Source organism: Monodon monoceros, unplaced genomic scaffold, assembly GCF_005190385.1.
Source record: "Monodon monoceros isolate NGI ecotype Baffin Bay Population unplaced genomic scaffold, NGI_Narwhal_1 Super_Scaffold_3, whole genome shotgun sequence".
In the NCBI taxonomy this organism is placed as follows: domain Eukaryota; kingdom Metazoa; phylum Chordata; class Mammalia; order Artiodactyla; family Monodontidae; genus Monodon; species Monodon monoceros.
Window position 1 is genome coordinate 14117729 of NW_021703780.1, and position 12978 is coordinate 14130706.

General features: G+C 44.5%; 1 protein-coding gene across 1 annotated transcript in view; it reads left to right on the forward strand.

Annotated features, from left to right (window-relative positions):
* The first annotated feature begins 8084 nt into the window (after positions 1 to 8084).
* The window catches only part of STMND1 (stathmin domain containing 1), a 35239-nt gene continuing 30345 nt past the window's right edge, over positions 8085 to 12978 (forward strand). The window contains exons 1-4 of the mRNA XM_029242319.1: positions 8085 to 8091; positions 10704 to 10887; positions 11058 to 11089; positions 11176 to 11408. Of these exons, the coding sequence (XP_029098152.1) occupies positions 8085 to 8091; positions 10704 to 10887; positions 11058 to 11089; positions 11176 to 11408 (456 nt within the window). The remainder of the gene's footprint in view (positions 8092 to 10703; positions 10888 to 11057; positions 11090 to 11175; positions 11409 to 12978) is intronic.

Here is a 12978-nt window from a genome sequence, read left to right on the forward strand (position 1 = left end):
GGGCTTTGTGCTATTATCATTGTCATACATTGTATCACATAGGTCATAAACCCCATACTATGTTGTTATTATTTTTGTTTAAACAATCAATTATCTTTTAAAAAGATTTAAATCGTAGGAAACATTCCTTTCTATTCATGCATAGTAGTTACTGTTTCCAGTGCTCTTCATTCCTTTGTGTAGATCCATATCTCCATCTTCTATCATTTTTCTTCTGCCTGTAGGACTTCCTTTTCCATTTCTGTATATAAGTCTGCTGGTGATAAATTCTTTCAATTTTTGTATATCTGGACAAGTATGTTTTGCCTTTGTTTTTGAAAGATATGTTCACAGGTTATAAACTTATAACTTGCCCCCCCTTTTTCTTTCAGTATTTTAAGATGCTATTTTATAGTTCCTCTGTACATGGCAAGTTTTCTTTGTCTGCTATTAAGATATTCCCTTCATCACTGGTTTTGATTGGCTGATTATGATGTACTTTGGTGTAGTTTTCTTTATGTTTCTTGTGCAGCAGATTTCTTGAGCATCTTGGATCTATGGATTTATAGTTTTTATCAAATTTGGAATTTTTTTGTTCATTATTTTTTCAAATACTTTTCCTATCCCTCCACTCCTCTTCAATGGGAACTCCAACTACAGATATTTTAGGCTGTATGAAGTTGGCCTTCAGTTCACTGATATTCTGTTCATTTTTGGTTTTAGTCTTTTTTCTCTGTGTGTTTCACCTGGGATAGCTTCTACTGCTATGTCTTCAAGTTCACTAGTCTTTTCTTCTGCAATGTCTAACTGCTCATTGCAATGGACTAAATGTTTGTGTCCCTTCAAAAATTCATATGTTGAAATCCTAACCCCCAATATGATTGTATTGGAGGTGGAGCCCTCACAAGTTGGATTAGTGCCCTTATAAAAGGGACCCCAGAGAGCTCTCTCATCCTCTTTCCACTATGTGAGAATACAGTGAGAAGTCTGCCACCGGAAGAGGGCTCTTCTCAGAACTCAACCATGCTGGCACCCTGGTCTCAGACTTCTAGCCTCCAGAACTGGGAGAAATAAACATCTTGGTTATAAGACATCCAGTCTATAGTACTTTGTTATAGCATCCTGACTGGATTAAGACTGTCATTAATCCCATTCAGGTTATTTTTTTTAAATCTCAGACATTGAAGTTTTCATCTCCAAAAGTTCAGTTTGAGTCTTTTAAAAAATATTTCCTGGCTCTAATCTTAACATGCTTAATCTTTCCTTTAGCTCTTTGAACATATAGAACACAGTAATCATAAGTTTTAATGCCCTTGTCTGCTAATTCCAACATCTGTTTTAGTTCTGGGTCTGTTTTGGTTGGCTTATTTTTCTCCTAATTGTGGATCGTATCTTCCTGTTTCTTTGTATGCCTGGTCCATTTTTTTAATTAGAATTCTGATATTATCAATTTTATCTTGTTGGGTCCTGGATAGCTTTGAGTCTCTATAAATATTCCTAAACTCTGGGGTGCAGTTCCATTACTTGCACGCAGTTTCAGATTTTGCTTTTATGATTTGTTAGGTGGGGCCATAGTGATGCTTAGTGAAGGGCTAATTTTTTTCCCACTACTAAGGACAAGTATTTAGTACCTTCTGAGTACTCCAACCTATGCCTACTGAGGTTTTCTAGTCTGACTGGTGAGAACAGGCACTGTAAGAGCTCAGAGTTCCATTCCCTCTAATCCTTTTGGGTGGTTCTTTCCCCAGCCTTGAGTAGTTTTCTCACATGCCTGTGTTGATCAGTCCTCCGCTGAGTACTCAAGGGGACACTCTGCAGTCCCCAGAGTTCTCTCTGTCTCCTCTCAGGTACTTTGCCCTGCAAACTCTTGCCACCTTCTCCCCCCCTGGACTCCCAGCATCTTCTCCTCAATTCAAGGTCTCTGCTGGCTGTTTGGGGTTTTCCTTCCCTGTACCATCATCTGGAATCTTTCTCAAGGCAGTTAGATAAAGGTAATCATAGGCTCACTCTATTTGCTTTTCATCTCTCAGGGACCACTGTCCTTCATTGCCTGGTGTCCACTGTCTTAAAAGCCATTGTTTCACATATTTTGTTTTTAATTTTTTCTAGTGGGAGGGTAAGTCTGCTTCTTATTACTCAATCTTGATTGGAAGTCTACCTGAATCATGTTACATCAGGGGAAAGGGAAGAAGGTTGGAGGCATCACTTAACCAAATTTTTGATGCTGTCAAGATATATAATAATCATAAAACAGATAATTTTTAAAAAATATATAACAGATTGAGGAAAGAGGACAGGGGAGATGTCTCTTTTTTTCCTCTTGTGGCAACTTTGAAGCATTCTTTGCTTTTTTTCCCTAACAGAATGGGAAATAAAAGAATTTTTATATTGTTGCTAAATTGAATTCAACCCAAGCTAAATGTATTGTATAAGAGGATAACAAGCGGAATATTCCCCTCTAGCAGTTTGAAGGGATATCACATGTGCTCTGAACAACTGAAAGTACAATTTTACTGCATCGTGTGGTGTACTTTGAAAGTAAGATTCTCCCTCCTAGGTGAGCATCACTGCTAATATTACTGCAAATATCTGTTACTGTCGCCCTTTCTGCACTTAGCTGGTAAATAGTCAGCCTAATTAATAGTCAGCTGGGATTCACTCCGGAGGGGGAATAAGAATAAACTCAGCAGGAAAGTTGTAGGCTTGCCCACTACGGACAGTTCTTCAGTTCTTTTAATTCTTCAGATACTGCACTGAAAGAGATTGATGGATCCATTAGTGATAAATCCTGTCAGGAGAGAAGGATGTTCCCTGCTGCAGTGCTTCTGGAGCACATCACTGTCCGGGCATAATCTTGGGGTCCCCGTCAGAGTCCCCACTGCCTGTTGGTAAAGTAAAAATACATTTGGAAAAAAAAGGAGGATTTTTGTCATGAAATACAGTATGATCCTCTGCTGAGTGCTGTAGAAACTCTGCTAAGGGAAGAAGAAACAGTGGGATTCATGCAGGCGACGTGGACTTAGGATCACTGGGTGTAACCATATCGTGGGCCCATAGGTTGATAAATGAGCCCCTTTCTGACCCTCACACACCTTATACAATGAGTATAATAATACACAACCTCCCCAAGAACAAGAAGAAGATGGTACTACTTCTCTTGGGGTTCCACCCAGTCCTATGAGCAATGATTCTGACATTAGTTGCCTCACTGACCTGGACCCTATATTCTCCTAACTCCCGGGCAGCCACACTGGCCTCCACCCTCTCCCTTGCACGGTCTAAGCATGCTCTGGCGCAGGACATTCTTGCTTGCTGTTCTCTCTGCTTAGAAAACGCCGTCTCCCTCCATCCACAAAGCTTATTCCCTCTCTACCTCTCCTGACCCCTAATCTAAAATTATAGCTCCCGCCCACATCCCAGTTACTTTCTATCCTTTTCTGAGCTTTATTCTCCTGCACAGCACTTTTCACCACCTCCCAGGGTATCCGTCTACTCTTTTGTTTATTCTGTTGCCGCTCTAGACTCTAAGCTGTTTGAAGGCAGGGACTTTGTTTTGGCCCCTCCTGTACCCTCAGCACCTGGAACGGTGCCTGGTGCACAGTAGGAGCTCACTAAATATTTGTTGAGTGAATAAATAAGCAAACATGTAGAACAAATGGCAGGCTACAAAAGTATGTGTGGATGACAAGAAGATTGGCTTGGTTAGGTGGAAGTAACAAATGATGCTTGGCCATAAATTAAAATTGAATACATCAGACAATCAGAGATTTCATGGCGCCTATAGGTATGGTGTCAGCTGGGGTGCCTGAGGGGCAATCTAGGAAGGTGATGAAGGATTTATGAGAAAAATGAGGCAGGTTGGGTCTGAAACACTTCCCCAAGAATTAGTAAGAAGAGCCTCTGGAAGGACAGGGGCGGCCGTCATCCTGTAGCTGGCTGATGTACACTCCATGGAGAGTGGAACAGCACAGGCTTTTTTTGACCCACACAGTTACTTTACTAGCACCTGAAAGTGTGGTGGCAGGTACCTCACCACGTGCAAAAAGTGACCATCAGCTGCCACTCAAGAGCATTCACAAAACTGAGCTGGAGTTTAGCATTAGCCCTCGAGCTGGCATTCTGAACACGGACCTTTTTTTTTTAAGAATCAATGACATTTTTTCATTCTAGGTCCACAGTCTCTGCATGACCCTTCTACTCTTAATAGTTGTCCCTACAAGAATTCCCCCTGCTGACACCTGGCTGAAAGGTAGGGCTAAAACAGATGTTATCACACACCAACTCTGAGCTCAGCAGAGCACCTGACACTTAGTAGGTGCTCAATCCATGTTTGGGGAATTAAATGGAAGGGAGCTATTTCTGCAAACAAGGACACTGGTGCCACCTGGTATGGGGATGAAGCCCATTCAGGCACAGGGAATTGAAGAACTGAGTTCCTCTTTCCCACCGGAGGCTGGTCCAGAGCATACTCAAGACACATACACTTCTCTGTTTGGGAAAGTTGTCCTAACCTTTCCCCTTCATAAAACATCTTTGTCTCTCTCTGTTTCCTTATTGTCTCTCTCTCTCTGTCTCCCTCCGCCATCCCTGACTCTCAAAAAGAGTCCTTGTACCTGAATTTCAGTCTTCACAGAGAGAGAGAAATCAGTAACAGCCTCCCTGTGATGAATCTCCTGGAGAGACTCAATAGACTTTTGAGGGGAGAAGAGCTGTAATTTCCCTCCAAGTAATTCGGACTATCAGGCCCTCACCACAGCTTGTTCCGAAAGAGAGCACGGAGCAGGCAGCTCGCTGGGGCTGCTATAATTGTAGAGCCTGATCAAAGACAAGACAGAGGGAAGGAGAGCGAAGCAGGGAATCATGGGGCTTGTGTGAACCCCACCCGCTCAGAAGGGGGCTTCTCCAGAAGACAGAAAATTGGCAGCGTCCACTGTGAAAAGGGCAATGCTTGCTTTCGGTTGGTGGTAAATGACAAGTGATATTTGCACTCCTTTTTAAAAATTATTATTTTCCTAGAGCTCTGGGTCCTGATGCATGAGGGCTAGAGGGCAGTTGAACTGTCCTTGTGGGTCTAAAAATGAGATGTAAGCAAGCTTGTGGTTAAAAAAAAAACCTAAAAAACTAATCTTGTTCAAAAGCTAGATTATCCAACAAAAATTGTTTTCTTCACTTGCAGTGATGTTAGTTTGATAAAGCTGTGGACTTTCAGTTAGAGTTTAGAATTTTACAACTTTACAATAAAAAAAAATAGGTCAACCCTAAATGTCAAAATATAGTCTAAATCGTCTTAGCTGCCTTGAATTTTGTAATTACTGTGGGTGAGTGAAGCATTTTCCATGCCTATATATATATTTAGTTACTTATATATTAAATATATATATTAGGACGATTAAATATATAACCCAATAACCCTAGGAGGTAGGTATTATTGCTATCTCCTATTTTAAAGATGAGTGCACTGAGATTTAGGAAGGTGAAATAATTTCCCAAGGTCAAAGGTTGATCTTCTCTGAAGCCCTGATTCTTCTCCCCTCTGCTCTTTGCAATGTGGCAAGCATTCCTATGCATATGAATAACTCCAAATGCTTCTTTAAAATGCAGATTCTGGGGCACCCATCTCAGAGATTCTGATCCAATGCGTTTGTTCGTATTGCTGGGAATCTGCATTTATGACAACATGCAGAGGTTATTCTGAAACAGGTGCTACAGTACCTCACTTTGAGAATAGGTGCTCCAGGGGCTATTAAATATTCAGCATCCTCCTAGTCAAGTCCTTTTATTACAAGAGTGAGGCGCTGACCCCCAGAGGTTAAACAACTTCCTGGAGGCCAGTCCACTACCGAGCCAGCTGGCCCAGCATTCTTTCCACCACATTCCAGTGGAGAAAAAATTCAAGTCTCTTAGAAAGCTTTGTTCTCCCCCTAGTCTTTCAGTTCTGCAAGCAGCCAAACTCCCCTAGAGTATCAAACAATATGTTCAAGGCCAGAGCGGAAAAATCACACCACTCATTCTAAAAGGCTCAGTGCTGCGTGCCCACGTACTGCCAAAATTAGAAGCGGTGAAAATCACTTAAATATTACTTTTCTTTAATTGTGAGAATATCAGTGTGTGAAAATTGCCATGTGTAACCTTAAGAGTTGTTGCAGCTTTCTAAAAAGCGAGTTTGCCTTTCCAACTGCCATTCAGGGAGGACTGGTTCCCCTCTTACACACCCCCATTAAGCCCTCAGCGCAGTCTTAGACCCACGTAAGACCTAAAGGTGGCTCAGAACTGGTTCTTAAGGGTCGATGTAAATGGAAGGCTTATAATTCTATGAGATTATCATGGCTACACTTCCTGTGAAGCTGCCATTCACTGAGGTATTCCTCTGAGATTGGCATTTTCTCTCTGTATTTACCCAGTTTGTGTTGAATGAGCCGACATCCAGATTGGTGGCTTAATGCCAAGGTTTGGTAAACAATTGTTCCCCTGTTTGTGGGCTTATTCATTTATTTCTGGGTGTTCTCTGCCAGAATCTGTCCTATCAAGTCCCTTAGAGGGAGGCCTAAAATACGCTTGCACTCTGCATTTTAGGCAACTCCATTAATTCATCGCTGGTGTCACGGCAAGCTTTCGCACAGGGATTGCAAAAATCTTGATTATGCAATTGTGTTGTTGTGTATTTCTTAACAATACGCTGGTACAACTTGCCTTGACTCATAGTAGTTTTATCACACAACCGTTCACAGACAGATCCATGAGGTTTCTAAGTGTGCTTGGTTCTGTTACTGTGGCAACCTGCCCCATTGGATTCCTCAGCTATAAACTTCACATCTGAGCGACACAATGTGTGCGTGAAGGGGAGGACTGTTTTCAAGAAATACAATGTTTGGGTTGAAGCGTCTGACAAAGGGACGTGAAGAACCAGAACAATATGGGGTTTTTAAATTAGGTCTTTAAATTCAAGATGACACTTGAAATACCACCCTCTTTCTTGCAATCTGGTGCTCTTTTTTCTTTTTCCAGAAACGACAAGCGTCCCTGCGCTAAGTCTCAGGATGCAAAACAGCTGAGCGGCACAGGGAAGTTTTGTTCGCTACTCCATAGCCATCCTGTTGAACAGGGCGCTCCATCGAAGCAGGGGAGGGTTTTAGCAGTTGAATGAAGCCACTTAACAAAATGTTTCATGGGCCTGGGAGTTGTTAGTTAATGAGATAAATTCCCCTCGTATGGCAGCTCTTTCCTGGGAGTTTTTGGCCCTTCTGGAAGCAGTACAAACTCTTTCAGGCTGTTGGGGTTCCGCAGAATTATTTCATGCCCTTGTGGGAATTACTTTATCATTTTAAATCAGAGATCAGCAAACATTTTCCATAAAAGGCCAGATAATAAATATCTTCAGCTACGTAAGCCATATGGTCTCTGTCACAACTATTCAACCCTGCCATTGTAGCAAAAATTAGTCAGAGATAATGTGTAAACGAATGGGAGTGTCTCTGTTCCAATAAAACTTTATTTACAGACAATGGAACTAGGATGCCATGTAATTTTCAGGAATTACTAATTAATGTTCTTTTTTTCCTATATTTTTTCAATCATTTAAAATCTATTCTTCGCTCATGTGTCAGATAAAGACAGGCAGTGGGCCATAGTTTTCCCATCCTTGCTTTAAGCCAATTGACTGATAAAACAGAAATACCAACATAGTCATCAGCTTCCCTCATTTACCTAATCCTTAGCAAGCCCTCAAAAATGTCAGCTATTACTGAAATAATTAGTCAGTTGGGACACGTTTGGGAATGAAGGTCAGCACGTAATTTTTCTATGCATAGGAAGAATGCTGGTAAACTCAGTGGATTTGGTGGTGGGATCAGAATTGATTTCTCTGACGTCCCACTTTCTAGAAAAGCTTAGGGTCTGAACTAAAACTGTAGAGTTTTCAATGTGAACTCTGAAACCCCTTGGCTGCGTGGTACCGACCGCTGCCCCCGCCAACCCCCGCCGCCCTGATATACTAACCTTCCCAGTGCTGCGGGGAGACACGTCTGCTCTCTGGTTTGCCCGTCATCCCTGGAAGGGTAACTTTCAGAACAGACAGAAGAGGAAAAGCTACCTCCAGAGCTTGGGTGATGGCAAGTAAGGATTTTCTTTTCTTCTTCACTCTGATCCACTAACTTGCAAAGATCCTTTCTCTACCAGGGAAGAGGATGAGAAGCTGGTGTGGCACTCAGGCTCCTAGTTGTAATTTTATGTGATAAAGGTACTTCCTAGACAGAGGATACCTTGATAAAACGAGGCCAGGGTTTCTTTTCCCCTATGCTTGTCTAATAAACTTCATTTTATTCTTCCCTGTCATTTTCCTCCTCGATTCTTTCTCCTTCCTCCCATTTTTCCTTTCTCCTTTCTGCCTTTTGAAGTCATGATTTGATATTCTGATGAGTTCTGCACCCTTCCCACTCCAAGTGTGACCCTGTGCAAAAAGCGACAGAAGCACTGGGAGCTTTTCAGAAATGTGGGATTTGGGGCCGCACCCTAAACCTACTGAACCATAATCTGCATTTTAACGAGATCTCCAGGGTGTGCACTGTAAAGTGTGAGAGGCCCAAGTCCTTACAATACCCTCATCGCTCCAGAGGAAAAAAAGCTCAAGACAAACCTCAGGCGTAAATAGATTCCGGAGGGAAGTAAAAACTTGACCTTCCAGAGATTATTCATATCTGAGGAGAAAAATGGAGAGTAGTAGTCAAACTTTAAAGTGAGCAAGTGACAGCCCTGCTTGGGTGAGCCTCGAAGGCTTTTTCCCTCTAGCAGTCATCCAGGTGGAAACCGGTTATCCAAGACCAGAACAGGATAGTTAAGGACACAGAGCCTGGAGCCTTAGAATAGCGCCCCAGCTCCAGTGAAGGGAGATGTGGAAATGATACCAGCACACATTCTGTGGCTCAGGCTGGGAGTAACAGAGGCCACTTCACTGCAGAGAGATGTCAGAGGACGGTGTAGAGGGCAGAGGCATTCCTTGGCATTCTGGAATAAACAGTCAGTGTTGTGCTCTCTGGGGGAGGGGGAGGAGGGCTGGGGAGAAAGCCTTTGATTTGGAGCATTTACCAGTTTTCATGGTGTACATAGTCCTACCCTGGCTGATTTTAAACTATCAACGTGATATCACCGAAGGTGGAGTTGGGAAGAGACACACAGTAGCACACCATACAGATACGAGAGGCGCCAATAAACTCAGAAACGTAGTTAGTTGTAATAATCAGGAACTGATTAAAATAATTTCCTCTTCCTCAATTAGAAACTGAGGAGTTGTACTTATTACCTTTGTTTTTAATATAACTAATTTAATTGTGAGTTTATATAATTTAATTTTTAGTAATGGCTGTGTTGAACAACTACGTCCAAATATTCCCGAGAATTGGCTCTCATGAGACAGTACAAGCAGGCTCCAGCACATACCTTTAAAAAGGGCATTTTTCTACCTAGAGGGGTGGGATAGGGAGGGTGGGAGGGAGATGCAAGAGGGAGGAGATATGGGGATCTATGTATATGTATAGCTGATTCACTTTGTTATACAGCAGAAACTAACACACCATTGTAAAGCAATTATACTCCAATAAAGATGTTAAAAAAAAAAACAGGGGCATTTTTCACAACTTTGGACTGTAAATGATAGGATGCCTCAAAAGATAGCTGCACAATACATTTGGGTATCATTCATTCACACTGATGTCCTAGCAAGCCTCTGTTCACAGATTGCCTTCAAAGGAAAAAAAAAAGATCTGTAGTATTTCACTCTTACAGTTCATCCTACAAACTTCCGTTAAACTTTCTCAAGAACGTTTTATAGGTGTCCTCTGTATTGAGTTCTAGTTGAGAATTTTTCAGTTTCCAATTGGAACATTTCATGTGACTTATTACACCCATGAGTTAACACAGAAATGTTCCCAAAACACCATTTTAGCCTGGCTTCAACTCTTCATTCACAAATTTTTAATGCCTATCGCTCAACAATCATAATGCCTTGGCTTGAGTTTCATCTCATCTTTCCTCTTCTTCAATTTTAGCCAAAGGAAAATTGACAGGCAGCACCCTCACAGCAGTAAGGAGAGTGAAATGAGCTTAAATGGTATAAAGCAAATAATCAGCTTCCTATAACACAAATGACCATTAATTTCCTTAGCAGGATCCAGAACTTTTACGACATTTCCAAGAATCCTTTCTCGTATTTGCCTCGTGTTACGGATACACGGGACAGAGTGAGGCCACCTGGTGCCTCATTCCAGCTCCCTCATTAACTGCCCCCCCACCCCCACCCCACCCCCACCCCACCCCCACCCCCGTCTACGTCACTCAACCTCACTGAGCCTAAGTTTGCAGCCTGTAAAATAAGGGGCTGGTAGATAACGTCTAGATCCCTTTCAACTCTTTTAAAAATAATTTATTCTGGAAAATAAAAATTAATTGGAAATAAGATAAAAAGAAAAAAAAATCCAGGAAGGAACAACTTGTTGCTCATTTGGGCAGTCCGCCTGGTCTGCCTTTCTTTGATGGATGCCACCATTTTAATTCTCTGAGAGAAATATGCACACCCATCCACCCTCTTTCCTTACAAGGTAACAGCTCATAAAATGCACCTTCCATAAAAATGATTTGCATGACCCATTTCGTGGCTGCTGAGCTGTTTATGATCCTAAAAGTCTGGTTTTCTTCACTGAGTGGGCTTCTGTTTGCGTGCCCGTCCCCTCCAGGGTCTCCCTGCGCCACTGCAGTCTGCTGCCAGCCGGGCCGCCTCCACCGTCCACCTGTCCTCAAGCGCTGCTTCCGCCGGCGGGACTCCTACGGTCGCCTTCCTCGCAAACTCCTTCTACACAGTCCCCACGGGGTCTGTAGCCCCAAAGCCAACAGCTTGAGCGCCCGGCTCAGGCAGCAGAGGTGGGGACGTTCCCCACGATGCCTTGGAAAGGAAAAAAAAAAAGAGGTCCCCGCAGGATGCTGGCGCCTAGGGTACTTTTAAAACCAGCGTGGCCAGGCATTAGTCTCTCCCCTCACTAGGCTCGGGAGAGGGCAACCCAGGTGTCCTTTAAACGCCTCCGATCTTGCAGGTCCCGGTTACAAAAGTTCCATTGCCGCCCAGGTCCTAGGTCCGCGTGATGGGGTTTACCGTGGCGACGTTTCCGGGCCACGGCCCTGGTGTCGAGCGCCTCCTGCCGAGCCTTTAAGTGCGCGAGGCGGGAGAGTCTGGAGTCACTGAGGGCGGCGGGGGGAGGCGCAGCGCGTGGGGCCGAAACGCACGTGCGCAAAGAGCGCGGCGAGGAGCGCTCGAGGGCGAGCAGGGGGCGGCCCGGCCCGAGGAAAGGCGCGCGGCGCGCACCGTGGGCTGCGGACCTTCCCAGGCCGCTGCAGAACAGAGACGTGTGCCCGCGCCTCAGAAGGGCTGGAAAGAGGGATTCAAGGTAAAAACAGAGACAAACGGGAACAAAGTCTTTTACCCGGCAGGCCTGGCGATTCCCACGCTTGGAGGCGGCTTGGACGACGGGCAGTGGGTGGGCGGGGAGGAAGCGACTTTCTTCTGGGGCCGCTTAACTGCTGTCTTAACCAGGTCTCGTGCTGCTACAGGACTAGCTTTTGTGTTTCAAGAGCCCGCGAAGGTGGTCGCACCCCAGGGCAGAGGTAGGAATAACGGGATGAGCGGGGCGTTCGGCACAGAGCTGGTTTGGTGGTGATTCGCAGGGGAAACTGAGAGTTCCTGGGAGCCGCCATATAGGCTTCCGGAAAGTGGGCCCCTTGGGAGTTCCTTAGCGCTGGAAGAGATCTTAGCAGCCGTCTGGCTGAGCCCTCGTGCTGCTCACAAGAGGATCTAGAAGCCCAGAGAGGTGGACAACTTGCCCGAGGCTCCACAGCTCGTTTGGGGGCAGAGCTGGAGATAGAACCAGTTGTCAAGAGTCTCGTCCTAGGACTTTGCCCACTCTCCCTCAAGGTTGCATCTCCCGTAATTCTTCTGGAGAAAAGAATAGGCGCTTTTTTTCTAGGGTAGTGCATGGAGGGATGGGCTGGGGGAGGCGGAAATGCGGTCCGTGATTCTTTACATCCTCACCACCAGGGCGAGATTCCACAAACAGAACTAGGAACCCACAAAGGTTCCTTCCGGAGCGGTTACCCAAAGACAGCGTTACCATATAATTTATCATTAAAAGCAGAATAGTCTTAAGAATGGAAGGGAACCCTATTAATAACTTTGCCCAGACAGTCTGATATAAGCCCATACTGCCTGCCACAAACCAAGACTTAAGGTCACCCCTCCTGAAGCGCATTTTTGGAACTCCAGTTTAAAGAGCACACCCTTTCTCTCAGCAGATGATGGGCAAGACCTTCTTCAGTATCAGTTACAGCACCTACTGTGTGTGCGTCCATCTAAAACAAACCAGAGGCAGCTAAAGGCTGGGACTCAGGCTTAGTCCCTGGTGCCCTGGGGGATGCCTGTCCCCAGATGCCCACCCATCTCAACATTGTTTTCTGCTTTCCATCCCAACCGCCACTGTCTGCCTTTAGGGCCCCATTACCTATTATTGGGTCTTTCTGCCTCTCCCATCACCACCCTAACCAGGCTATCTTGCTAAGAAAAAAATTCCCTGCAGTGTGCAAAAGTTTACGTTTGGTCCTACCTGTCTCTCTAATGTCATCCTCTGCTCCCCAGACGCTCTCATTCGTGGACCCTCAGGTCTGCCAAGCCAAGAACCTGCAGTGCTCAGTTCCTCCAGGCTTCCTCACCCTCCGTGCCTTTCCCCATGCCATTCCCTCTTCCTGAAATGCCTCCCTGGGCCCCATTTCCCGTCTGCCTCGTGAAATCCTACTTCTCCTGTCAGTGCTGAGCCCAAGCACCACTGCCCAAATACTCTGGTGCTCCCTTATCACGTGGTAAATGTTTGTTTAAAGCTGCTTCTCCCTAATAGATTTATGGGCTTCTTGGGAGCAATTTGGTCATCTTTGTTATTATTCATCACTGCTGTGGAGTAACATTAAGAA